The sequence below is a fragment of the Brienomyrus brachyistius genome, chromosome 2 (assembly GCF_023856365.1).
Source record: "Brienomyrus brachyistius isolate T26 chromosome 2, BBRACH_0.4, whole genome shotgun sequence".
NCBI classification, from domain to species: domain Eukaryota; kingdom Metazoa; phylum Chordata; class Actinopteri; order Osteoglossiformes; family Mormyridae; genus Brienomyrus; species Brienomyrus brachyistius.
The window spans coordinates 33,056,379-33,084,341 of record NC_064534.1 but is presented as its reverse complement, the minus strand read 5'-3'; the positions used below and the strand labels follow the sequence as shown (position 1 = coordinate 33,084,341).

The 27,963-nt window shown below is 45.3% G+C and overlaps 2 protein-coding genes and 1 long non-coding RNA gene across 3 annotated transcripts in view; 2 read left to right on the top strand and 1 right to left on the bottom strand.

Moving 5' to 3' along the window:
• Positions 1-283: 283 nt before the first annotated feature.
• Positions 284-22,265, top strand: LOC125709903 (guanine nucleotide exchange factor subunit RIC1-like). The gene is made up of 27 exons (XM_048978894.1): positions 284-704; positions 2,317-2,424; positions 6,268-6,347; positions 6,883-6,987; positions 7,073-7,215; positions 8,644-8,786; positions 9,095-9,186; positions 10,408-10,496; positions 10,824-10,968; positions 11,877-11,925; positions 12,442-12,579; positions 12,868-13,056; positions 13,562-13,600; positions 14,116-14,226; positions 14,482-14,571; positions 15,028-15,188; positions 15,344-15,479; positions 16,426-16,542; positions 16,634-17,353; positions 17,502-17,660; positions 18,007-18,131; positions 18,315-18,601; positions 18,966-19,130; positions 19,276-19,456; positions 19,571-19,753; positions 20,148-20,436; positions 20,981-22,265. Exons 1-26 carry the CDS (start codon positions 564-566, stop codon positions 20,416-20,418), a joined length of 4,167 nt encoding a protein of 1,388 aa, XP_048834851.1. The 5' UTR covers positions 284-563; the 3' UTR covers positions 20,419-20,436; positions 20,981-22,265.
• Positions 17,941-24,545, bottom strand: LOC125710051 (uncharacterized). The gene is made up of 2 exons (XR_007382905.1): positions 24,248-24,545; positions 17,941-18,593 (listed from the first exon to the last, which is right to left on the bottom strand). It is a non-coding gene; the product is annotated as an uncharacterized LOC125710051 (long non-coding RNA).
• Positions 24,546-25,418: 873 nt separating this feature from the next.
• LOC125709931 (E3 ubiquitin-protein ligase UHRF2-like) overlaps positions 25,419-27,963 on the top strand; it is a 40,370-nt gene continuing 37,825 nt past the window's right edge. The window contains exon 1 of the mRNA XM_048978981.1: positions 25,419-25,677. Within this exon, the coding sequence (XP_048834938.1) occupies positions 25,525-25,677 (153 nt within the window). The 5' untranslated portion in view covers positions 25,419-25,524. The remainder of the gene's footprint in view (positions 25,678-27,963) is intronic.

Genomic DNA, 27,963 nt, shown 5'->3' with positions numbered 1-27,963 from the left:
GTTTTAGCTGCAAACAAGTGACAGACTGCCAGCACAATCAGACAGACATACGTAACTCGGATAAGCCATTTTAAATACGTATCATTTGGGATACTTTAATTTTTAAGCAGTACCTGTTTTTACTCAGCGTACACATGCATGGTAACCATAAGAGACGTATCTGTCTTTCTCCACTCTAGTTACCGGTTACCTTTTGTAACCAACCCCTATGAAAAATGACACCAGGTGCTCGGGTACCCAATCCTTTCCCTTTGTGTTCACCCGCTTTCTTTAATTTATTATCACACATTCTAAGTAACGAAACGTACGCAGAATATGACAACAGATAAAAATTGTTTCAAAAAGTATATCAACTCTGCTTTTCCATTTTGAGTTTTAAAAGGTAGCATATATAATGATTTGAGGTGAGAATAGCTGGTCGGTAAGAAGCCTGACTCGCGGTACCGGCGAGCTGCTTGACAGACGCCGCTTCTGATGTAACAGGCGTCTGCCGTGAGATTCAGCGGCCAGCCGGTGCACCTGCCTTCGGTCACCGAGCGCTGCCGCCGCCGTAATATACCGTCATGTATTTTTTAACCGGCTGGCCCCGAAAGTTACTTTGCCCTCTTAGAAGAGACGAAGAATCGTTTCGCATCCAGCCGAGTTTCCAAAGGTTTTACTTTGCCGTGCTGTCAGGAACTCATCTCGACATCTGGTTTAGTTGGGTAAGTGGTGCGTTTTACCAGGACGCCAACTTTGGTTTGGGCGCACTTAGGGGTAGCGCTGAGCTGGGCTCAGGGGGGCGGAGGGTCTTGCGCAGAAGCGGGCTCGCCGTGCGGGCTTTACGGTATCAGCGCGGTGGTTTGCCGGCATCGCTCATTACTGTAGTACGTCGGCTTTCCGCAAGCAGCAGCGGTCCATGCAGCCTTCCGATCCATCACGATAACTTCTGTTATTAGTGGAGTCGACGCCGGCAACCTTCCTTAATTCAAATGAGATGAACTTCCTTTTCAGTTCAGGAGACCTCGGCAATTAGTGTAAAGGCAGAACAATTCGCGCTCATTTTGACTGTTTAACTTATGTATAATTCGCTTTAATTTTAGCCAAAAAGATATCATATAATTGATCTAGATGCGAGTACAACTACGTCTGGAAGTCAAACTTCGGTTTGCTTTTTTAATGGCTTATTTGAAGTTTCATCTTGCTTCACCATTTTGGCCAACAATATATGTACCACTATAATTGTTAAACTGAATACTGTTGTTTAACAAACACTTGATGAAATCTTTATCTTTACAATGCGCCCTTGCTCATCGTGATTATATATGAAATCAATTTTGATATTTGCATTTGTTGTCGTCCGCTAGGACCAGAACTGATAATAGTTACGCTATAACCATGGCGTCTCTGTGTGTCACGAGTCAGATCATTATCTGTTTAACTTATTAATATGTTAGTAATGGGGAGCCGACTAGTAATAACAGAAATATTACAGGTCCTGTTACTTAACTCTCAGCGAACTGTGCAATAAGATACGACTAAGAACCAGCTCAATCCAGTCACATATTTATACGGATATGCGGTATATTAATGTTGCCACGTCATGTTGGAAAGCACCATTGCTGACAGGAATGAAATGTTTAATTTAATGGGATGGGGATAACCACTCTGGACAGGTACAAGCTGTGGCTTGACATATGGATGTAAACAGATCTACGGGTTGCCGCGTCAAAGTGTATGGCACTTGTCCGTGCTTGAGGTTTCTGATATCTGTGCGCCTTCATTCTCAAAACTGAAACGGGAATCGCCGCCAGATAGTCCATGTTTTTGCTCCCTCTCTGCTCCTGGCAGCAGAAACGTGGATTGTCAGTGGTTCCACTTAGATTGGATTGGGAAACACTGCTATACAGAATAAGTGGTCGGAATATGGATGGCAATATAGATAGAACAAAAATTCTTCAGGAAGTCTGCATCTTGGGGGCGGCATGGTGGTGCAGTGGTTAGCACTGTTGCCTCACACCTCTGGGTCCCAGGTTCGAGTCTCCGTCTGGGTCACGTGTGCAGAGTTTGCATGTTCTCCCCATGTCGTCGTGGGGTTCCTAAATTGCCCATAGGTGTGCATGTGTGAGTGAATGGTGTGTGAGTGTGCCCTGCGATGGGCTGGCCCCCCGTCCTGGGTTGTTCCCTACTCGTGCCCATTGCTTCCGGGATAGGCTCCGGACCCCCCGCGACCCAGTAGGATAAGCGGTTTGGAAAATGGATGGATGGATGGAAGTACGGGCAATTTTTCATGATGCAAAGATGTGTCATTCTTCTTTGTTGTCTCTCTGCCGGCAGCCCAGTGCCCTAATCGTGAGCTACAGTGAATCTGTAGAGTCAGCAGCCCGGTTTGGACCATATCAGCAGGCAGAATGGAAGATGGATGATACCATGATTGCCTTAGGGGTAGGTAATTGGGTCGTGCTTGAAGTCTGCTGTACTTAACTTTCAAATGTATGTGTGTTCTTACGCAATGAAAAAGACGTGCTATTCTTGTGCTCGGTGGTGAGAATTCTTGGGTTAAGTAACCTTTACATTTCCAGTCAGAATCTGGGTGGGAGGGTTATTTCGCTACATGCGAAAGCAGAAATCCCAAGAGGTTATTTACGTACTTTGTGTCATGCAAAGCTCTACATGGCCGAAGTTTAGTAAGGGCGTGCTACTATAGCCAAGTATCTCTGCGTGTCGACCTGTGAAGATGAACATGCCTCATATACCAACGTCCCCATATGTCTTGGGGTGCTAAAGTTTCTCAGGGTAGTTACAGGAGCATAATCTTTGCATGTACGATTGGCTTAGTATTGCTGACTCAGCTTGCCGACAAGGGGCAGTCGTCCACTCGTTAGGGGAAGTGAAACCACCGTCCGCTTTTAATGGGAAGCTTTTTTAAAACGTATTTTTAGTTGGGTACTTATGCCAAACGTCTGTTATTACAGGTTTACAAATGTGTTGCCAGGCCATTTATCGTCACTGTATTTTCACAAATCAGTTTTACGGAGTGTTAATCTCCACCCTCCCAGTGTCACATTCATGCTTTAGACTTGTTTTATTTTACAGAATGCATGCCGGTAAATAGCTATAGACACTTTAGACAGTAAATCAGCAGTTTTCTTAATTGACATTTAATTACACGGGACTCTGTTCCAGCTCTGTGTATTACAGACAGTTCTGTTTCCTTCTGTTATTTGCCCTAAATGTGCACAGAGGATATTTTAATTGTGTTGGTCAGAGCAAATATTCTCCTTCATGCAGTGAATCTGTATGCAGTGTATTTCTGTCTTCATCTGTGTGTAGCTACAATAGCTATCCAGCTATATATATATATATATATATATATATATATATATATATATATATATATGCATTATGTGTTCTGAAAAAAAAACACTTGATTATGGTAAATCACCCATGTCCGTGACTGTATTCAGTGGCATTACTCATTTCAGTAGAAAACCACAACACTTATGGAGAACTGAATGACTGTACAATTTCCTGCTTCTCAGATTCGCAGCATGGTTTGCAGAGTGCAAGTATCAGCCTATGGAAGTTTGATCTGGCTGATTGCTATGGAAACAAGGACATATGCATTCAGGCTTTAATGGAGCAGGTATAATGTCAGTCAGTTATGTGGTGGTCTGTAGGATTTTCTGTAAGTGTCTTGACAAAGGGGTGTAGTTATCGTCTCTCTGGCCATCTTTCATCATGATATAGCTAAGGACTGTGCAAAAAGACCTGTTGAGAATTGCTTGGTGATTATATAGCTGCTGTAAGTTGTAAAATGGGCCTGTCGGACACCTCTGAAAGTCAGGCATCCCTCCGCAATCATAATGAATATTCCACAGTGTTTCTTCTAGATAAACCCCTTCCAGTGTTGTCCCATCGTAAAAAGATACATGCATGCATACATGCTTTAAAAATCCCAGCTCACACAGAGATCACGAGTACAATGGCAATACAGACAGTATAAAAGCAGATCGATGCAGTAGCGTGACTGCTGCTTATGGTCTGCATGGCCTACCTCAACAGCAATGTGATTATTCTTCTAAGCACAAGACTTGACCCAGCAACTTACTAATGATAGGCGCAGTGGCTTAATCCACAGAGCCAGAGAGTGACTCTGAGAAAGCAGGCCACTTACAGCTAACGGGAAAGAGCACAAGCCCTTCAGGAGGCGGGACTGGACAGTAATGTGGCTGACAGGAAATAGGAGCCCAGGAGCTATTCCAGGCAAGTTGTGATGGAATGTGTTGATAGCTGCTGGTGCTCATGCGTGTGGTGCAGTGAAACGTATAAGCAGTGTTAGTCATGATGACTGATACCTTCATCACCATCCTCCTTCCTGTCGCTGGCTCCAGGTTGTCCAGGGTCAGCCCCGTAATAGTACCAGTCCTCCTGCACATGCCCTTCCCACATAATCGGCCTATTATTTCCCATGGTGCATTTGGAAAGGTTATGATTAAAGTTACATCAGCACTACAGCAAAGGACTGTGAGGTAACTAGGAGGAAGTAAAGGTGACCGGAGCACAGCTGTTCAAAAATCCCTTCTGTCATATAATAGTAAGACATTCATAGGGACTGGAATGTTAAAAATCTTACAGGCAAAAATTTGCTGAAATTCTTTATCAATGTAAAAATAAAACAGCATTTATTAAACATTGGTCTTAACAAACACCCAGAGTCTTTATATATCTGGAATATCTGAGGCTTTGACTATAATTGACTATATATCACAGAGCCACCGTACGTTTGTTTGCTATATTGGCTTCTGTCCTTTGTTTTGTAGGATAATAATGCAAATATTACTTAAACACACCACTATGAAGAACATCTATTTGGATGTTTTTTGATTTTTAGCAGGAAATGACAATAATAATGATGATTTTGTAACTTAAATATTAAAACAAAAATCAATGTTAAATTAATGACATGTTAACCAAAATTAATCGAAACTTGATTCAGACTCATTGAAACTTATTGAAATATTCCTTCAATGTGAAAATATTAAAGATGAGTTTTAAAATGAATTAATTTGAAATCTCACTCCTGTTTTTATCATTTTATCCACTTATCAAACCACACAATTGTGTGAGTCTCAGGAACGATGGAATGACTGAATGTAAGTGATGGGTGACCGGTAATTTAAATGAAATTAAAGCAGATGTAGTTGTATAATTGCTCTATATGTGGATCTCCAAACATTGTTCTTTGTGCAGAATTTGTTCTTGATTACAGCACCTTTTTTCAAATGTGATCTTTAGAAGGAATTTCTGCATTAGATTTGCCTTAAATAAAGTCCGCTGCGGACTTTCACAATTCAAATGTGTAAATATCTTTCCTGTTTTATGGGTTTTCACTCGTCCTCGTTACACGCAGAAGCGTACGCAGATGGAATAAAGAACCAGAGCATCTGAAGCTTTGCCCTGTTTGTGAAGTTATTTGATCAGGTGTCTGTTTTCCGGTTTATAAATGACATCCGCTGTCAGTGAATGCCGCTTCAGAAGCAGATTGTCCTTGTTTTTGTTCACATGACTTATTCAGTACTGGATAAGATCAGGTTTAACATTTACAGAGTTTTCATTATGCAAATCCTAGAGTTGGGCATTCTTTCCTGGAGGTTTGAAGTTTAACCATCTTAATGCATGTACAGTCCTTGATATCAGGGGTCGTGGGTAACCCCCCTCCCCTCCCCTCCCCTCCGTTGGCGAAATAGGGGTTACGAGTCTCAGGTAGTGTTATTACGGTGGTGATGGGCTGATATGATTGGGAGCCTATGCTTTATGTAACACGGTTATGCTTCAGGCAGGTTGCTAAGGGTAACATTAAGCAGTACTACTGGAAGCCCTTGGTCGGCACTGCTTGCCGGAGCGCCCTGTGACTTTCGCACGTTTCCCCCGACATTCTACCGCTATGTGGCGAAAGTCGCCTGACGCCTTGGCCTTAAACCGTACTTGCTTTTTGTCATCCGTGTAGCCAAGGTGGAAGGCAGCCTCCGAGGCAGTGCCGCCACTGTAATTTCAGACGGGGGACAGTTTCCACGCCGTCAGGCTCTCGCTCCCCGCCGGTTGACTCCGGTCTGTGGGGTGACGGTGGAACGGAAGCTCGTTGGCCCAATGGGGTACAAGAGGGATCTACGGGATCGTATTTCCCCGCGAGTTTGATTTAACGCTTCACTGCATCAGAAAGCCTGCGCTAGGATTCTATACGAGCCAAGCCTATAAATAATGTCTCGCCCCTTTTTTCCGAACTAGACCGCCAATGGATACCTTCTCATGTTTGACGTGGTGAATGACAAGGAGGACAAATTCCCGTATGGACCTCAGCATCCTAAGTAAGCCTTTGCATGTGGCTTTTCCTCTGCACGGGTTGTTGGTGACCAGCGTTTGTTAGCTCTAGTGACCCTTTGAATGACAAACTTGTGTTTTATGTCTGAGAAAGACACCCATCCTATATGATGTTACGCTGTGTTTTCTCTAGAGTTTACAGCTTTCTGATCAGCAGCTCGAGGTGTTTAGATGTCCGGGTTTCATAGACTGGATGAACTATTGTTGTGGAACTAAATGAAACTAAATTTATTTCACCGTTCATTCCACTGTCTCTTAATGTGGGACATTTAACAAGTCTGGAACAGTGTTTCCTGATCCGGTCCTTGGGCGCCCGCAGACAGTCTACATTTTGCCAAAAATGTGGACAGTCTGGCAGGGAACTGGGAGGGAGCGAAAACTTAGACAGATGTGGGTCCCATGGACTGGGATGGGAATCACTGATCTGTCTACAGAGAGTTTTTGGTTGGTTTGATGAGAGGGAGTGCTGCTGGCTCTGAGTACCCATTTCATAAAGCTTTAATGTGTGCGTGGTTCTTCCAGATGGCGTCTTCATGTGCTCACTGCTGGGCAGAAGGAAAAGCAGAGTGTCCCCACCGTTAGTCTGAAGATGAAGAAGCCTTTGAATCTGGAGGCCCCCATTAATAGGTCAAGCGGAAGAAATGCCCTTGTTCTGTTTCGGTTGAGTTAAATGTGAAAAGGGTTGAAGAATGAGAGGTCTGTTTGGTTTCAGCCTGCAGTGTGTCCATGAGGAGCTGCTGGCGTGTACGGCGGACGGGTACCTGCATGTCCTGCGATGGCACGGTGCATCCAGCACACGCAGGGCTATCAGCCTCTGCAGCGTGCACTTCGCCTTGGAACTGCGCCCCACTCAGGGTGTGTGAGGAACCCTTCTCATATCCGCGGCCCTGACACCTGGCTTTCTCTTCCTTATCATCACTGGCTGTGTCATTTACTGCCTCACACCTTCAGGGCTGGGGGTTTCCAGTCATACCTCACCCAGTTTCAGAGTTGGGGCAAGTGTGTGTGTGTGTCTGTGTGTCTGTCTGTCTGTCTGTCTGTCTGTGTGTGTGTCTGTGTGTATGTGTGTCTGTCTGTGTGTCTGTGTGTGTGTGTGTCTGTGTGTGTGTCTGTGTGTAGCTGTGTGTGTACAGTATGTGTGTGTGTGTGTGTGTCTGTCTGTGTGTGTGTGTGTGTGTCTGTCTGTGTGTGTGTGTGTGTGTGTGTGTGTGTCTGTCTATGTGTCTGTGTGTATTTCTGTCTGTGTGTGTGTGTGTCTGTCTGTCTGTGTGTGTGTGTGTGTCTGTCTGTGTGTCTGTCTGTCTGTCTGTCTGTGTGTGTGTGTGTGTGTGTGTGTGTGAGTGCATGGGTGGGTTAAGTATTTATTACACTGTCGGATGTTTACTCAATTTTATAAAAATCTGTTATTGCAATCAAAAAACTATGGCAAAATTTTTGTATTTTGATAGTTACTTATGGTTAAGGTTAGGGCTGGGTAGCGGTTAAGACCGTCATGTTGGGATTCGAGTTTTCACTTAGAAATGGATGGAAAGTCCCACAAAGATATAATTACAAACCTATGTGTGTGTGTCTGTGTCTGTGGATGTCTATGTGTGACTGTGTGTGTGTGTGTGTGTGTGTGTGTATGTGTGGAACAAAAGCTGTCCATATACAGTACCAGTCAAAATTCTGGACACACCTACTGAAAATGATTTGTTCTTCAACTAAGCACACCTCGAGGTTATGTAAGTACTGCATTATCACGTGAATAAGGAAGAAGATGGAGCGCTGTGAAAAATGACCTGGCCCCCCCACAATCCCCCGACCTAAACCCCATAAAGCTGCTTTGGGATGAGCTGGGTTGAAGAGTAACAGCACAGTAGCCAGTCTGTGCCCAGACCATGTGGAGACTCCTTCAGGACTGCTGGAGAAGCGTTCCAGGCGGCTACATGTGGAAGCTGGTTGAAGGAATGCTGTCGTCAAAGCAAAAGGGGGATATTTTGCAGAGTATATAATTCTGAGATGTTGAACATTCCTCTTAGTCATTGCAGTATCTGATATAAAGCACTTCATGGCCTCGAGGTCTTTTACTATGAGCTGAATAAAACGGTTAAAACAGAAACAAATGTGTTAAAAGCAGCTATTTCCAGACTTTTGGCTGCTACTGTATGTCTAACGTGTCAACAAGCCTCAACATTAGACCAGAGGAGAGTAGCTCAATGCCCAGCCCCCCCAATCCAAACAACTCTGCCCCTGGACCCCCCTCGTTTAGGAGTGACTGACCTCCTTCCCCGTGTCCGACAGGTGCACTCAGCCCCTCGCTGGGCCTGGAGGGTGTGCACATTCGGGACATGGAGCACTGCTTAACGCTGGATGGCATTGCCGTGGTCCTGAGCGACGGTCGGCTAGGCTTCATCAGACCCACCTCTGGGGGGTTTGCAGCAAATGTAAGCGCTGCCCCACCCTCCCCATCCCTTCAAATGGCAGGTGCACCACAGATGTTTACTGTCAAAATGTTTTTACATTTTTTTTTTTAATCGCCAACGATGTCAGCATCAGTTAAGACTTTTAACTCTGGTCACGGTTGAAAAAGCCACAGCAAAATGTCAGTAAGTTGAGTTTCTAGCGCGTCACGTGCCCCACAAACGTGACGGCATTTAAATACCTCAGCGAAGGCTTATTTGTTTATGACGAACCTCTGGAGACTCATAGAGGCATGGAGGGTTTTCAGACTCGCCCCTCTGTTCCACTGCAGCAGCTGCAGGGCGTCTGGGCTCCCGATGTCAAGGACGGGATGTGCGTGGCCGTCAGTGACAAATACCGGCTGATGGCGTTTGGCTGTGCCAGGTGTGTGTGTGTGTGTGTGTGTGTGTGTGTGTGTGTGTGCACATGCATGTTTATGTGTGTGAAGAACAGGAGAAGCTCAATCATCCCAGTTACGCAGACAGTTGGCTGGGTGTCTATCCGCATGTGGTCTTGCGAGCTCGTTTACTTATGAGTTAAGCCCAAACTATGTTACAGTACAAGCTTGTACTCTTACTGATTACTGAAAGACTAAACATGTACATATTTAATTTAAAATTTACATTGTTAATTTACTTTCCGCCCTTGTACACATTTAATAGGTTGTCTTATCCTCCAACTTATTATATAGTAATAATGGCCTGATTTGTAATTAAGCCGATGTAATTCTGTTCTTATTTGTTGTGTTTGCTTTCGCTTAGGGGTGTGATGGCGCAGAAAATTTACGATTTGGTACAAACCTCAGTTTTAGGTTCACGGTTTGGTACTAATTTCTGTTCAGCATGGAAAACAAAATGTGTTTTGGAATTATTTATTACTAACATACAATGTGTCTGTTAGCGTGACTGAACAAAATATTTGCACATTGTAAAAATAAATATGTCAAATAAGCTTAAATTTAATTGGCCTTATCAACTCTTTCCAGTGTTGGTGTACTTTATTAGGAAGACCAAAACGTTCCCAAAGCAGGAAAAGCCGATTATGACTGAATGTAACCAGCTCTCAAGCTGTGTCCCATTTCAGGGGCTGCAGCCTCCTAAGCTGCATTTGAAGGCTAAATGCATGACAGTGGTGCCACAGGACTGTCCCATTTCGAAGGATCCTTCATATGCGGCGCAGGCATGCATTCCTTTCCCTGGCCATGAAGGATCCCCCCAATGGACGCAGCCTACAAAGGCTACGTCAACCACCTACCCTTCGAAGCATCTATCCCCCGAATTGGAACACAACAACAAACAGAATTAGCATAATGTTTTTTTCCAAGTTGAACGCCCGTATCAAAAAGTTAAATTATTCATTTCAATGTGCATTCCGACCTGAAAATTATGTATTGCACAATACACAAGGAATACGTGTACTAGTACAGCCGTACTTTCAGTGATTTTTGTACTCAAATGGGTGTAATTCTGATCGTATCTGTTTAATTTGTGTTCAGTGATTCTGTAGGGAAATGGCTGTAGTCCTGGTTATATCTGTCGCATGTGCTTTCAGCCATACTGTATTGACATGGGTGTAATCCTGATCGCATCTGCTGTTTGGTTTCAGTGGGTCTGTCTTGCTGTACAGCTTAGATGGTGCCACCGGCTCGATGCAGCTGTCTCACAAGCTGGAACTGACACCAAAACGCCACCCAGGTAAATCCCACAGCCTCTTCCGCCTGGCCTGCGTCCACCACCTCTGTTTATTATCTGAGGTAGTTCCTCCATGTCTCATTCAAAGACATCCTTTTATGAGTGACCGCAATGACCTTTTCTCTTGCAGTGGTGAATTGCATAGTTTTGAAATGTTCGATATAAACGTGTAAGCCTGTACGCTGAGCCCAGTTTTCGATGATTGCATGAATGGATTTGCTTTGGTTACAATTAATGTATTACAGACATTTTATAAAGGTAGCTTTTTTGTTGGTTTCCAATACCGACAAGGTTTTCATTAGGCAGCTAATGTCTGCTAACTCTTGACAGATGTTTGGAATAAAACTGGACCGGTGAAGCTGGTACGGTGGTCACCTGACTGCAGTGTCGTCATGGTAACTTGGGAGCGTGGCGGCCTGTCTCTGTGGAGTGTGTTCGGGGCCCAGCTTGTCTGCACGCTGAGCCAGGACTTTGCGTGAGTGATGTTTATTGTGCTCCCTGGTATTGCTTTGCTGGTGTCTCCGGTCCATCTGTCATCCTTGTGATTAACACACTGTTTTTCGTCACCTTGTTATTTTGTGTTGTTTGTGTCATAAAACTGCTAATGACACATGATTCTATTAATCGGAAATCACCATGCGCGAGGTGTTGCAGTAAAACGAATTTACAACATAATGAGGTGTCACCTGAGGTGCAAATTGTTTGTTGCATGGTTCTGTTCAGTCGTGTGTTAAAAAGTTAAAATACATTTTAGTCATCTGAAGACCTCTGCTGTTTGTAGATTTTTTAAGACATACATAATTGTGTATGTCATAATTGTGACAGTGTTCCCCAATCAAATCCTCAGGGACCCCAGACAGTCCACATTTTTGCTCCCTTCCAGCATGCAGCCAATCTAGAACACCGACTACCTGGCATGGGTGTGTTGAGAGCTGGGAGGGAGCAAAATGTGAACCATTTGGGGTCCCTGAGGACTGGATTGGGAAACACGCTTTTAGGGGGATTGAGGACAGGGAAAAGCCCAGACGGGATCTCAGTCTATACCAGCACTTGCACAATAAGGAATTATGGAAAACATTTGGCCTAGTCACACATCATGACTACAGAACACTCTGAGGAAACTCATACAACACTGGGAGAGTGTGCAAACTCCACAGTCACAAAACAGGGGCGGGACTCGAACCCCTGATCCTGTAAGTATGAACAACAGCACTTCCTACTGAGCCACGTTGCTCATGGCTGTTCATCGGCAGCCCAGATGAACGCAACACTGAAAAGAGTTTGGCAGTAGGCATGTACATCTCGGATTTTCAACCCAAACACATTCCACATGCGCCAGCAGAGCATGACTCCGCAGCCACCACTTATTCTTCTTGTTCATAGGTACCGGTTAGATGGCACCAAGAAAGAGCCCTTGAAGATCAACTCCATGGTGCGTCCAAGATACTGGACATTTTGCTCTTTCTGTGGTAGCAGTGGCCACTGACAAAGTGTGAAAGTTAAACGCCTCGTTGTAATTTGAAGCTGTCATCCCGTCTGTAACTTGTGACAGAGCAGAACCTGCTAAATATTGTTTTTTTTTTTTTTTACTTTTTTAGTTAATTATGACACTTGCTGATGCCCAGAGTTTCACTGCTTTCTTTAGATTTAAATGGTATTGTGTAGCAGCTAATTTTGTGTTCACTGCACTTCTGTTTTTAAGATGCAGAAAAGACACAGAAAAGCGACGCTGACTTTCAGTCGCGTATCATCTACTGCAGATGTGTTGTCACTGGTCATGTATTGTATTTACAGTAAAGTTTGGGGCTCTATGCGGTGACCTATGACCTCTGCCCTGCCACAGCTTGCAGTCTTATCTCACTCGGCTTCACACAGAGCTTGATTGCTAGGTATGGCTGTTAGACTTGCACACCCCCTGACTGAGTAAGGTGGGCTGTTCCTCATCTAGGCATGGGGGCCAGAAGGGTACCATCTGTGGGTGCTGGCCAGCAGTGGCAGTGAACAAGGGGCATGTGACAGACCTCGACAGCCGGAGATACTGCAGTTCCAATTCCTCAGGAGTGCCTCGACAGCCAATGGGTGCACGGTGAGGAGAGGAATGAGGCGGGCGCTTCTGGGGGGAAAATGCCACCCTGGCAATAGGATAAAGGGCTACTGTATATTCACACCTGGTGTGTAGAGTTGTGTTTCCCAACCCGGTCCTCGAGGACCCAGAGACGGTCCATGTTTTTGCTCCCTCCCAGCTGCCTGCCAGACAGTCCACATTTCTGTAAAAATGTTTGTGGGTCCCTGAGGACAGGATTGAGAAACAACGATATAGAGGATGGTGCCATGTGACACATCTCCCTGTCTCTCTCTCTATGCCCACCCTCAGAACGACCTGGGGCAGGTGGTCCTGCAGGGGCAGGACAGGCTGTACCTGATGCCTGATGTCCAGCCTCACCGATATACGGGCCCCCAGAGACAGGGCAGCAGTAGCTTCTGTGCTGAAGGCCTGTCCTCCACTTCAGCCTCTCAGGGATCAGGCACTGTGCTGGGTTACAGACACTGGCATGTTGTGCAGGTGAGGAGAGCCAATGGCATGCTCAGTGCATGGCGTGCATTTCAGGAGAGCCAATGGCATGCTCAGTGCATGGCGTGCATTTCAGGAGAGCCAATGGCATGCTCAGTGCATGGCGTGCATTTCAGGAGAGCCAATGGCATGCTCAGTGCATGGCGTGCATTTCAGGAGAGCCAATGGCATGCTCAGTGCATGGCGTGCATTTCAGGAGAGCCAATGACATGCCCAGTGCTTGGCGTGCAGGTGAGGAGAGCCAATGGCATGCTCAGTGCATGGCGTCCAACACACACATGCATGGCTAGAGGGACATGCTTGCCTTAAAGAAGAATCATGTATTAATGAACCCCAGCAGTCTCTGTGGTCAGACACAGCGTTAAAGAATAGCAGGTTCATGCACCTCATATTTTTTAACAGGAACATGAGTGTTATTACATAGAACTCAAAAAAACTCTGTCTAAAAGTGATAAATGCATCCCTCTATAATTAACCATATTGCTCTTTCCTCTAGATTCACAGCACATACTTAGAGGCCAACTGGCCAATAAGAGTGAGTATTCAGCATGTGTGAAAGATTCACGAAAGTTTATGAAAATTGGTGTCGTGATTTAAGACCCTCAGAGTGATCCAGCTGTATGTTTTAATTCATTCTACCGTCCAGGTTGGATAACCAGTGGTGATTTTCTGTCCCATTTTTCTAATACATGGTGAAGTACTACAGATTTCCGTGATTGTGGGTTATACAATATCAGTGGAAGATTGCAGTGTTCTTGGGAACAGATGGTTACCCAAAACCCAATCTTATTAAAATATTACAATTGTCTGGTTATGGCCGCTAAGGACCATCAGCTGACTGTGCTGAAAAGCAATACTCTTTACATCATAGCTTTCATGTAGCAGGAAACAAACTGATTTGTAATACAGTGGTGTCCTGAGTATTTCAAATTAAACAGGCAAGAGTAAGACACGTTATTTACATACAAAAAAGTTTTCCATGAAAATAAATTATAGAAGTATATCAATTAATTTTCCCCTTTAATGAAAATTTTGTTAACGTTGTTGCAGTTTGCAGCCATAGATCCAAGTGGCCAGCAGGTAGCTGTGGCTGGGAGACGTGGTCTTGCACACTATTCTTTGGTCGCTAGGAAGTGGAAACTGTTTGGGAACATTGCCCAGGTTTGTGAGATGGTCTCCCGGTATTCCTTATATACGGAACACCCCCCCCCCCCCCCCCCGAGTAACATAACATTATTGCATGTCCACAAGTTACTGATGCATGGGAACGTGATGATGAAGTTGTGACCGTGGGTTTGTATCACATTCCCATGCAATAACTCTTACCTATTTCACTGAGGACTCTGTGTCAGTGTCAATTTCATTTCCACTTATTAATTTGCATTTAAAGTAAGATTCACCCTTCTTCTTCTCAAGGAACTAGCCATGGTGGTCACTGCAGGACTGGCATGGTGGAACAACCACATTGTTGTTACCTGCTACAATTTAGCTGAGCAACGAGAAGAGGTAAAATGATCCATGCAGAGCACCAACAAGGGGGGCTGTGATTTGTAATCAGAAATTAAAAAGTTAAATTCCACAGTATAATGATGTTAAATTTAGTTTGATAATTTTCTTATCGATAAATTCCATGCACCATGAATAGTGAACTTGTCCCTTTTTATATAGCATAGCGCAAACACATAGAACGTTATCTGCGTTATCAAATTCTGTTGGAGTTTCACTTCCATAAATTCTTGACTCTTTGGTACAGTGAAGTCCAGCAGGTGGCGCAGTGCTAATTGTGACTTACCGTCCGGGAGAGGAACCATGACAAATCTCATTTTACTGGTTGCGCAATCTCCAAATATGGGACCTCACGTGAAACTGACATTTCTGAAGTCCAGTCGAATTCCCCCGGCAGCCGACTGGAGGTTGCAGCCACATGTGAAACGGCCCTTCCCATCTCCTCTCTCTCTCAAGCTCAGGTTCTACCCTCAGAAGTCCAACCTGGACAACGCTCACGCCAGCACCACCAAGCTGCACTCGGAGACGCTGCTGTTGCACGTGTCCCGCAGCACGGTCCTGCGCTTCCGGGCAGACTGCTTCATCAATCTGTACAGCATCAGCGTTACGCAGGATAGGTGGGCGTCTGCAGTACTGCGCATAAACGTCTCCCTATGCACTGCTCCCCCCGAGCATGGTTCGCACAAGCTGTGATCAGAGGACTGCAATTGCACTTGATACTGTGGGTTCATGGATGCATGGATGGTCTCCTTCCTTCCCTCTCCCTTCCCAGGGTGAGACCCTCAGTCAGTGTGGATCTCCTCCAGGTGGTGTCTTTGTCCCGCTACATCCCTCAGCCAGCTACAGTGCTGTCTATCATGCTCACTTCAATTTGCACTACGACAGGAAGCACCATGAAACCTCCCCAGGTTAGACTCAAGACAGGAAATGTCATGTGACAAGCATATTTATTGTACTGTGTTTGCATTCTTGTCTGTTTTGTAAATGACTATTTAAGTACATTTGTTTGTCTAGTGTAGACAAACAGACTTTGGGGGCCCACAGTCAGTCCATGTTTTTGCTCTTGTGGGAGGTTAATATTTAACGGCTACAAATGAATCACGATGATGAATCACAGTGAGAATGTTCGTCACGGATACAAATGAGCATTCTAGAAATTAACCACAAGAGCAAAATAAGCTGAATGTTCTTCCCGCATGTCAGGATGCATTATTAAAGACAGTGCATCAGCCATCATTGCAGTGAAAAGTCATTCAAGTTAAAAGTGTTTCAAATGTTCAGTAATGACTTGTTTTGACAACAAGGTCTCCTTCAATATGTTTTCAAACACTAGTGGCTTATCATATTATTATATATTATCATATGATGGGGTGGCATGGTGGTGCAGTGGTTAGCACTGTTGCCTCACACCTCTGAGACCCGCGTTCGAGTCTCCGCCTGGGTCACATGTGTGTGGAGTTTGCATGTTCTCCCCATGTCGTCGTGGCGTTTCCTCTGGGTACTCAGGTTTCCCCCCACAGTCCAAAAACATGCTGAGGCTAATTGGACTTGCTAAATTGCCCGTAGGTGTGCGTGTGTGAGTGAATGGTGTGTGAGTGTGCCCTGCGATGGGCTGGCCCCCCCTCCTGGGTTGTTCCCTGCCTCGTGCCCATTGCTTCCGGGATAGGCTCCAGACTCCCCGCAACCCAGTAGGATAAGCGGTTTGGAAAATGGATGGATGGATGGATGGATGTACACCTTGTCGTGGTCAGTCCCCTATGTAATCCATGCTGTATTCTCCTATGAAAGCAGGGACCTCAGCACCTCAGGCATCTCATCTCTGGTCCCGGCCTCTGCCTCTCCCTCCATTTTCAGGTCTGCCTGGCAGAGAGTATCCTTCTCAACATGGCAGGACAGCTTATCATGCTGCAAAGGGACGACTCCAGACCTCAGGTGCAAGAAAAGGAAACCGTGCCTGATCAGAAGAAGCTGGTGAGTAAGGAGCCCAAAATACTTACCAGTTACCAAAGTGAAGATGAAAAAGTGAATATTCATCCATTATCATCTCTTACATTGTCCCCAGTTCCCATTCTGCCCCCCCGTGGTGCTGGCACAGTGTGTGGAGAATGTGTGGACAGCCGGTCGCAGCAACAAGCAGAAGCGCCACCTCCTGGAAGCTCTTTGGATTTCCTGCGGCGCGGCGGGCATGAAGGTCTGGCTTCCGCTATTTCCGCGCGACTGTCGCAAGGCCCACTCCTTCCTGTCCCGGCGCATCATGCTGCCATTCCACATCAGCATCTTCCCCCTGGCTGTGCTCTTTGAAGATGCACTGGTTTTGGGGGCTACCAGTGAAGCGGTGCTATATGATGGCCAAGGATTGCCCCCAGATTCCTTGGAGGTCATCTTCCCTTTCTGCACTGTGGAGCGCACTTCTCAGATCTACCTCCACCACATCCTACAGCAGCTGCTTGTGCGGAATCTTGGAGAGCAGGCCGTGCTGCTGGCCCAGTCTTGTACTGGGCTTCCATACTTCTCCCATGTACTGGAGCTGATGGTCCACGTGGTGCTGGAAGAGGAGGCCACCTCCCGGGAGCCAATCCCTGACCCGCTGCTGCCCACTGTGGCCAAGTTCATTACCGAGTTCCCCCTATTCCTCCAGACCATTGCGCACTGCGCACGCAAGACTGAGTACGCCCTCTGGAACTACCTGTTTGCTGCCGTCGGCAACCCTAAGGACTTGTTTGAGGAGTGTCTGATGGCCAAAGACCTGGACACAGCTGCCTCCTATCTCGTCATCCTCCAAGTGGGTTTTTATCTTCTGTAGGATTCATTAATTTCCTCCGTTTCTGGCTGTGCTTATTCAATAATTACATTTTCCGTGTATATGTTTTGCTAGCTTATTGTGAAGATTTCACTGATGTTTTAGCATATTTGTCTGTCTCCTTTTCCAGAACATGGAAGTGCCGGAAATTAGCCGTAAGCACGCTACCCTGCTGTTCAGTACTGCTCTGGAGCAAGGCAAGTGGGATTTGTGCCGTCAGATGATTAGATTCCTCAAAGCGATTGGCTCAGGGGAGTTAGAGGCGCCGCCCCCCACACCAGCCACTCAGGTACACTCATCCACTCAATGTATTTTATAAAGGACACACCCATTTAGAGAGCTGAATGTATTAAAACCTAGTAGACTCTAGTTCTTGCAAGACAGGCAGAATAATGATTAAGACCAAAGGTTTGTTGGGTTAAACCCCAAGAGGGTCTGTGTTGTATAAAGGGCATTTAACCAGAACTGTTTCATTTTTCGTTTCATTCAATTTTCACTGTGATATCTGCTGATATTGATAGAAACTTTTTCGAGAGCGATGAACAAGTAAAATGTCAGTGCTGGGGGAGAGGAAGCCACCATATATACTAGAAAATAGGGTCTATAAAAATATGAAACGTTTCCATTGTGAACAGGAAGCCGGCCTGACGGGGGGCATGGAGTTTTTCCGGCGGCGACACAGTAATGCGTCTCATTCGGCTGACAGTGTCCCCCCAGGAGTGGTCACTCCACAGAAAACCCCCAGAATCCCTTCCGACAGGTATGTTGTCCATGCCGCAGTGCAGAGAGGCCATCGCTGGCTATGACAGCCCAGTGCGGGAAGAGGGGCTCGCCAGGCACAGTGAGGGACACCCGTCGATGCCCCGTGGTGTTTGGGAAGCTGTGTCACGGCTCCAGGCGACCAGGAGCTTCCCTGCGTCATCGTTCTCCTTTTGGCACGCAGACCCAGCAAAGACTGCGGGAGCACGGAGACCGTGTACATCACCGTGATCCTGGAGCGACGTGCACGGCGCCTCCTGGAGGACGCGCGCTTGAAGGACCTGGGCTGTTTCTCCACTCATTTGGGCTTCGAGCTGATCGGCTGGCTGCGCAGGGAGCGAAGTCGGGCGGCCCGTCTAGATGACTTCGTAAGGGCCATCAAGAGGCTGCACCAGGATTTCCTCTGGCCGTTTCCCAGCAGCGTTGAGGACTCTGTCTGGGCCTCCCTCCTGAATGATGGCTACTGCATAGGTAGGGTGACAAAACACACAGTTTTTTTTTTGTCTGGTGAATATGGGAGATTCCTCTTGGTAGGACCTCACTAAGTTGCCGCAGTCGTCACGAGTGATGGTAGTTTTAGATACTGTACTTGTGCCAGCTTGTATTTAGTTGGTTTGCTTATGTGAAACCTTTCGTTGATGTTAATAGGCTACAATTGATATTTTTCATCACAGTGCCACCTAATGGCTCTCTGTGCTTAATCTGTTAAACCCAGAAAAGAGATGAACCAGCATTTCATTACTAGAGGGCCCAGTCTCACCAAGGAGTTTAGGAGTAAGATACTGTGGTTAGGGGTGCCATGTTTTTAAGGCGTGTTTTTTTCTGTCTTTATTAGGGCAAAGCAGTCAGCTGCAGAAGCCTGAGTCAGAGAACAGTCTCCAGAATATCCAGGTGGACACAGTGCCCCCTGCTGTTGGCCATAGCAATTACAGCAGCCCGGACAGCCTTGGGGAAGAGCTGCATCTCCAGGATGCTTTCCTCTCTGCGTTTCCACACAAAAGTTTGTGTCGCCAGAATCAGACCTCCATATTCCCACCAGAACCAGACTTAGGGGCCCATTCATGCTGAATTGCTTATAAACGGTCCTGGTTGCAGCCCTGCCTGCCATTTTAATGGGACACGCTGCATTCCTATCTGTCACCTAGAGGATGGGGCCAGCATCGGCTCGGCCACGGACCTCACCGAGGTCAGCTCCGTGGCGGATGGGGACTGGGCCTCGGCCGATGAGGATTTCGCCTCCACCGCCAGCCTGACGCATGGGCAGCTGGAGCACATCTCCAAGGACCTGACCAGCAGGGGCCCACTCAGGTCTCAGCTGCAGCTCAGGTTAGTGGATGAAGCACTCACTGATGCCATCCCAGAAAGGCGTATGACGGGTGCTCCAAGGTCATGTGACTATGGGTGTGTGCACCCATCTCTGTGTCTGTATTTGTCTGTCAGGTACCTGCTGCACATGTTCATGGAAGCGGGGTGCTTTGAATGGTGTATAGTCATTGGGCTCGTCCTCCAGGAAGCGGCAGTCGTCAAGCAGGCGCTCAGCTTCCTGGACAGTGTCCCCGCTGAGAGAGTTCAGGGTATCCGCAGTAGCCTGCTGGCGGTGGACGCCTGGGCTTCATCTGATTGGTGGGTTTAAAGGGGCGGTTCACCCCCAAACTGACAAAAAGATCATGTTTTAGGGGGGCTTTCATGCTATAGAGATAGATAGATAGATAGATAGATAGAAAGAAAGAAAGAACTAATGACCCTGAAAACACCTTTTCCAGTTTTTATGGTGAATTGCTCTTTCTGCACATCCTCCGTAAACATAGATTTCATATGACTCATTTGTCAGCTGTGATCAGGAGATTCTAATAGCATGGATTCAGCTCAGGATTCCTTGGCTATGCTTAGATAGAAATAATAATAAAAAAAAAAACTTTAAAATGACTTTTGGGCTATTCTAGTTAAGCTGAAGTAGGATCCTGTTGGAATATATTCCAGTGTTCAAACCCTCTATTATCTCCTTCATTGCACTTAGTCTTGGATACAAGCCCCTCCTCAACCATATCTGGGATCGGCTACAAAAAGTGGACGTGATGGAGGAGCCAGCCAGCGCAGAAGCTCCACCATCCTCCAGCCCCTCCAATCCCATGGAGCTGCCGAACTCCAGGACAGAAGACAGCCTCGGGCCAATAGCTCTCCTGAGTACAGGCCCTGCAGTGCCCCCTGCAGCCACGGAGGACTCTTCTGAGCAGCAGCAGGCAGCACTGCCCCTGGAAGAGGAGGCGAATACATGTAGCCTTTCCTGACGCTTTTACACCAGGCAGGTGAAGGACCAGGAGAAGTCTTATGGGCCGATGCGATTTTAATCCCTTCTTTCCTACGTTGTTTTATTTAATCAGAACTTTTGTTCAGAATTTTTTTTCTGTGTGATGTGAGATTGTTGATTGACATAATGACCCTCTCATTCCTCTAAACATCCTTAAAAACATCCATGGATGGAAACTAGGACTGCTTCCTGAGGACGTGATGTGCAGCAGTGTGGTGAAGGCCTTTGTGCCAGTATTAGTGTTCAGTGTAATTGATTACAAAATGGCCACCCCCAAAATCGATTCTGCACACTTAGCTGGCTATTAGCTCTTCACCCAGAGGGTGTGATATGCCTTCATTCTGTCATCTGACATGTGTTATGCTGGCTAAGTGAACCAAACAGTCAGATTCTACATGTCAGACATGTGTTACCACAGAAAGTTCCTTAAAGTTTTAATATTAAATGCTGTGTCCACAAAGTATATCTGGGAAGTTTCACTGCAACATTAGTTCTGTGCTGAACCGGAACAAAGCAGTTTTATTTCTGTCCCTGTTTTATAGGCACCGCTAAGAGGTCTTCCACGAGGCATTACCCTACATTAACCCTCAGGCGACAGGCAGCCGAGACAGGCTTTCTAGCCTCCCTTGACAGTTTTTCACGTGTAATTGAAGTAAAATAGGATCTACATCTGTTAGGTATGATATGAGAAGCGTGATTCTGCTTGCTGCTGCTTTGCGGGGGAGTGCACTGAATGGGGCTATTGTGTTGTTTATGTATGAAAAATATAGCTGTGTCTTGGCCAGAAAGCGAGAGGTCAAAAAGGGGACACAATGCATCTTCCATTTGTCTTCTTTATACTCTATCTTACTTTGCACAAAATCATATTTTTATAATACCTTTTTTTGTTTTGTTTCTGTTCGATAGGTTTATCAACCTCAACAGGACCAAAATGACTGTTGTTGAATGTATGGTCTTTCCATAATGGGTACTTCCCTTCATGAACAATGAGAAGTTTCGGTTTTGGAACACCACATACAGTAATGATAATGATGCTATGATACTGTTTCTGATGCACTCATGTAGTAGCTAACAGACAGGATTAAATTAATTCCTTGACACGCCGTGTTTACCTGTAGCTTTTGAAATCTGAATGGCAACCGCATCCTTGTTGAGGGTCTTTATAAACGTCGATATTTCCACATTTGAAGGTGGAACTTCACAGTCTTGGATGTTTAATCCAACACTGCCAGATACAGGAGAACTACAGGCGTATCTCTGGTTTTAAGACATCTGCAGGCTGTTTTTGTCTCAGTTTAGTTTTCTCCATAACTTTTTATCTAATTCCTTACTCATTTTATTGGTTAGAGGCAACAGAGATGTGATTTGAATTGCACAGGAGTCTAATCTATTTTATTGTGCACAGTGAAAATTTTATATCTCACTAAACACACTGTATCCAAATTCAAGAGGTACTCTCAGTGCAATACTATACACTGTGCTGTTTTATTCTTGTGTATTATGAGCAAATCATTTAAATTATTTGTAGTTAACCTGTGGAAAATGCACGTTTAGTCCTCATATTGTTTAACTGTAAGGCTTTTAGATGCTCCTTTGTAAATAAATGTAGTCAACAGCTAAAATAAATACTGATGAACTCGGAATTAAACAACGAACAAAAGTTGTTAAACACAGACTGCTTTGATTGCTATTTAAACGTAGTCAGAGATACAAGTTATATATAATGATCCTTGTAGACCTTCTTATTCATGCCTTAGAATATGCAAAATAGATTTTGAACTATACAAATACCACCTAGATCTATTATTATCATTAAACTGCAACTGGTCAATGGCTGTAGGTAAAATGCATAAGCATATATAAAAATAGTAATAATAATCTTTTCATCATGCTGCACAGGGAGTCCCCTGCCTTGTGCCCCATGTTATCTTCTGTAGGCACCAGGATAAGAGGTTTTGGATAAGAGGTCAATATAATAATATTATAATAACAATATAATCTTTTTTTTGTTCCCTGCAACTTCTGTAATTGTTTTACATACTGAACTGAGCAACAGAGAAGGCAGTGGATAGGATATGATTCTCCTGCAGGTTATATCCCAATATAAATACACTAATGCAGTGTTTCCCAATCCGGTCCCCAGGAACCACAGTCAGTCCATGTTTTTGCTCCCTCCAAGCTGCCTGCCAGACAGGCCACAATTTGGCTGCCTCCCAGCTCCCAGAAACGTGGACTGTCTGCAGGACCCCGAGGACCGGACTGAGACACACCACCTTTAACCTCACATAACTACCTTTGAATGTGATGGAAATCCCAGATTAGTGGGAAGGAAGGTGAAACACTGAAGGAGCATTCAAACTGGCAAACTCCACACACGTGCAAAACCAGGCCCAGGAACCAAATCCGGATTCTGAAGGTGGGAGGCTATTCACTGAGCTGCAAGCCTGCCCTTTAGTTAATTAATTCACGTGTACCTTGCTGTTTTAGGGCACACAATAACCAGTTTATTATCAATTCTGCTACTGACTCCCCTTACAGGAAAAAAATTATATACTGTCTTAACATGTGCAACATGGAATTATCTGATTATGTGTTTGGTTGGTTGGATTCATACACACTCCTCATACACGTATGACAAAACTTGTTTTCTACATATAATGCAGTGGTACTTCCTGTAAAATAAATGGTTCATTATCCATCCATCCATCCATTTTCCAAACCGCTTATCCTACTGGGTCGTGGGGGGTCCGGAGCCTATCCCGGAAGCAATGGGCACGAGGCAGGGAACAACCCAGGATGGGGGGCCAGCCCATCGCAGGGCACACACACACACCAGTCACTCACACATGCACACCTATGGGCAATTTAGCAACTCCAATTAGCCTCAGCATGTTTTTGGACTGTGGGGGGGAAACCGGAGTACCCGGAGGAAACCCCACGACGACATGGGGAGAACATGCAAACTCCACACACATGTAACTTGAACCCGGGTGAGGCAACAGTGCTAACCACTGCACCACCATGTCGCCCCCATGGTTCATTATATGTTTTATTTTTTTGCTCGATGTATATTGCTTTTAGTTTTCTTACCGTCTTCCCTTCACATTTGCTAAAAACGCTGCACCTTCGTAGTGCAAGAACTCTGACGTGAGCGTGAAAGTGTACTTTCCTCTTGCAGACGGCTGCAATTCTACATTTCGCCAGCTGGATGCGGTACTTCTTCACTCAGTACCAAAACACAAAACACTCTCAGCGGTGTAATGCCGCAATTACCCCCGAAAGTGGAAAATGCTAGTCGTCATTGCTTGGGAATGCAACCGAGTGATGTATTTATTACAAAACAATGCACACTGTAATTTCATATCTCTAATATCCAGTTAAAACAACATTTCTCAAACTCTATTAGTATATAAACAGAAAGTTATTGGTTATATGTAATAAACCAAAACAAATAACTCCTTTACAATTCCTTTGTGTAGATAAACTGCTGGCTTAGGATTTTCACACTTTCAATATTCCTGTCTAGTCAATAACATGCCCACAGTGTTTATTCTCCAAATAACTCTCTGACGCGCAATAAACACTGAAATTCAACCACTTTGTTTACATGTAGGCGCCTCTTACTTTCTGTAAATTCCGTAAAGCACTACATACTTTTTTAAAGGAGCAAGATCATTCAATATCCAAGTTATTTGTTACTTCTTTATTATTTATTACAGTTGAACGATCTTTAAAGAAGCTGATCTAAACATCCTGGTCGTTGTAGTTGTCAGCTGAGACAATATTTAAGTAGTCATAGTCACACTTACCACTATCATTAGTGAAAGGGAAAAGGCGACATCCCACACTTACTGGGTGGAGTTTTATATCTGTGTGATTAATAGGAAGGAAGGATCAACCTTGTATAAAAGGAAGGACACGCCTTTTTCCATTCAGGGTATTTAGCTGACTCGGACACTGTTGGAATCATGTTTAGTGATCGAAGTCTTAAAAGTAATCATTAAAAGCCAAATAGCTATATTCCCCAATATGTGCCATTGAGAGGTAAAGTGGGCTATCCCACAAAAACAAAGTTTTGAGAAAATGAGCTCCAAAGTTGAATAAAAAAAAAAATCAGTGTGCCTATACACTACAATTGATTTTATATATATATATATATATATATATATATATATATATATATATATATATATATATATATATGTGTGTGTGTGTGTGTGTGTGTGTGCGTGTGCGCGTGTGTGTGTGATAGGTAGCACAGAGGTATGACTTAGACAATAACAACGTATCCAATTGAAAATATTCAATAAAAAGGGGGTTGGGGTCAAAAATGTGGGATAGCCCACTTTACCTCTCAAGGGCACATATGTAAATCTATGCACTCTGCAGTTATGCGAATCGCTCTTAACAGACAATAATCCATATTCTACACAGACTCACATGGTGCAAGGTTGCCAAGTCTCACGCATCTGACGTGACACTCCCGCTTTCAGACTCACGCTCACGCAAGAAATCTCACGGCAAATCTATATTATTACATTATAAACCTAAAATTAGCTACAGTAGTTTGCAAACCCTACAGAGTATTTACAAAGTAATAAAACTGTTACATACATGTAAATGCGTGTGCATGTGTGTGTGCCTCGAATTGAAAATCTGACCAAAGTTGGCAGCTCCGGTGGCAGTGGTGGTAACCGGGACGTCTGTAGAAGGTGAACTGCGCAGGTGTATTGCTACTGCGAGAGGTCTTTGCCACAGGATCGGTCCATTAAGTGCAGGACAGGGGAGTGTCCCGGAGCCGCCGCTAACGACGTTGAACGCCGCGGAAAAGGCGCCCTGCGTCTTTAAAGGCGGGTCCGCGCTGGGTTTTATTTCGCGAGACTTGCTTGGCGCCGCCGCCGCGCTCACGTGGGAGCGCCTCCGGTAAACACATCGGCTGCTGCGCAGCGGCGGCCGCGCATGGCCATCTGAGCCCTCCTTCCTTCATCCTCGCTTTCCCTCCCCCCCACCCCTTACACATACACACACACACACACCCCCTGCGACCGCCGAAGTGCTCGCCTGTTTTCGGCCGTCGAGGGGCACGATGTGGATCCAGGTTCGGACCATAGACGGGAAGGAGACGCGCACCGTGGACGATCTTTCCAGATTGACTAAAATCGAGAGTCTGAGGCTGAAGATCCAGGAGATATTCCGTGTCAGCCCGGAGAAGCAGAGATTATTCTACAGGGGGAAGCAGGTAAGGACCTTGGCTTTTTTTCCTTGTGGGTTTGATTGCGGGGTTGTTTATTGGTTTATTTAAAATCTGATAGCTTTTATTTATTTTAAGCAACCAGCTCGGCTGTCTGTCAAGCAGAAGGCTTCACGCTTCCTGTTATGATGCGAAACATTCCGGCTCCGGTCCGCAGCAACTAAACGCAGCTTGTTAACTGGGTGCTTGGTTTTTTTTTCCTTTAATAGCCAAATCCACCTCCGAGTGGGGTTAGCGCATTCTCCGGGTTAATGCAGCCTCCGGGTTAGTGCTTTCCCCGTTTGCTCTGGGGCTTTGCTGCCAATGGTGGAAGCGAAGCGGACTCGTCTTTTCTGCCTCAACACGGTTAGTTAAATGTCCGGAGTTTGCTGTCGGTGCGAGCCAGTGGACTGGGCATCGTCAGCCGGAGCGACTGGCTGCAGAGCCACGTAACCGGCCAGGGACAGGTATTCGTCGGGGATAGCGGTCCGGGACGTGGAGTTGGGGCGCTGACAAGCGGCCGGCGGGCAGTGTTTTTGCTGCGAGGCTCTTCGGGTCTGGCTGCGCAGTCGGCTGCGGCTGCTTGCCGGATGACAGCTTCGCGGCTGAAAACAAAGCGCCCCGCCGCCTAGACCGTGTACAGGCACGCAGACCCATCTGCCGCCGAGTGCCTGCGATAACGTGGAATGGGGTCTTAAAAATACCGTAAACTGCAGACATTATGCGTGCATATTTGTCTTGGCTGTGTAGGTAAACTAACCTGGAGAGAGGCTGCCTGACTGGTCGTAGCTGCGCTGCCTTGTCGGGCGGAGGTGTGTTGGAGGACTGGCTGCAGCCTGCTGACACGCGTGGTGCCTCTAGCGCACATGGCACCTGCTTATTCTGAATATCACTGACACAATGCTGTTATTAATGTCATATCGCTTACAAGCCGTCCTACTTTCAGCTGCTTCGGGATTTCACATCGTCAACAAAGAACCTTATTTTTAAGTGTTTACCATCTTCAAAGAAATCCCTCTACATTCAAAAGTTGATAAAAGCGAATATGGCCTTTGTTTTTATGTCATAACAAAGGAGTTTTTTTTTATTTGCTGCGAATTTATTTAGTGAATTCTTAGTTTGCAATCTCTTAATGTACAAGTGGTTTTGTGTCAGGATGGACCGGATGTTGCCAGTGAGTGAGCTGTTCATTCTTACAGTAATTCTACAATAAAAGCTGCTGTATTACTCAAGACAAAGTAGTGTCTTGCATTTTTTGAGATCTGATGTGGCAAGAGCACATTTAAGGGGGGGCATGGTAGTATGAGTCAGACGGAATTACGCTGTGCGGTATTGTTTTATTTCACTCTGTGTTATACTAGTTACATTTCTCTTCAATAATTCGGCCATCCTCTTAAATTATATGCCACAATATTTACAATGGAATCTTGTCAGTTACTGAAGGATCATTTCACAAAAATACCCGCTTTCTTTTGGCCTTGTCCCTTCGTTTTTTCATAGAAATAACCAGTTGCCCGCGGGAGAAACAGGATACAGTATTTGTAAGTAATGCTAGGGAAGGCCGGGTTTATGAGAAACCTGGTCATCAGTATGGTGCTGGGTTTATAAAACAGTTTCTTGTTTTTGAATTAACGTTCCAGTGTGGTGTGGTGCATGAAGAAGTGAACCATAGCAAGCGAGTTGTATGGGCCCCGTTGCCCAGACTGGCTTGAGCAGCTAGGGAAATAGCTTACTTATATGTGTATTATGTTTAAAAATAACAAGATTAATGACACTTTTCTGTAGGTCACTGGTGTAATATATTGCACACTTGTTAATATGACTCTTACTGTAATTACTTGTATTTAGCTGGTGCATTTGTCTCATGCAACATGCTAGTGAAGATCAGAGAAGAGGGTCAGTGTCTTAGGTTAAGCTGGGTTAAGGGTCTTGATCAAGTGCCCAGTGTTTTAACGAATACTCTGCCTACCATGGGATTTGAATTCATGACCACCTGGATATGGGCATGGATCTTTTACTTGCCAAGATACATGTCATCCTCATTAATGTCTTAATATTTCAGAATTTACCATATCTACAGGGATTGCGCAAATGGAGTGCTGACCTTTTCTCTTTAACCTGTCTTCCTCGAAACGCCGATTCTGATGTGATGGAGTAAGCTGTAGTCTAACAAAGGCTTGATAATCAGGCCGATCTGTCTTCCGCAGCTCAATGAAGAAAACGGTCGTTGAGAAGTTGTTTTTGTCATGTTCAAAGCAGTGGAGAGGAAGTCTGTTGTATGAGGAGAATTTGAAT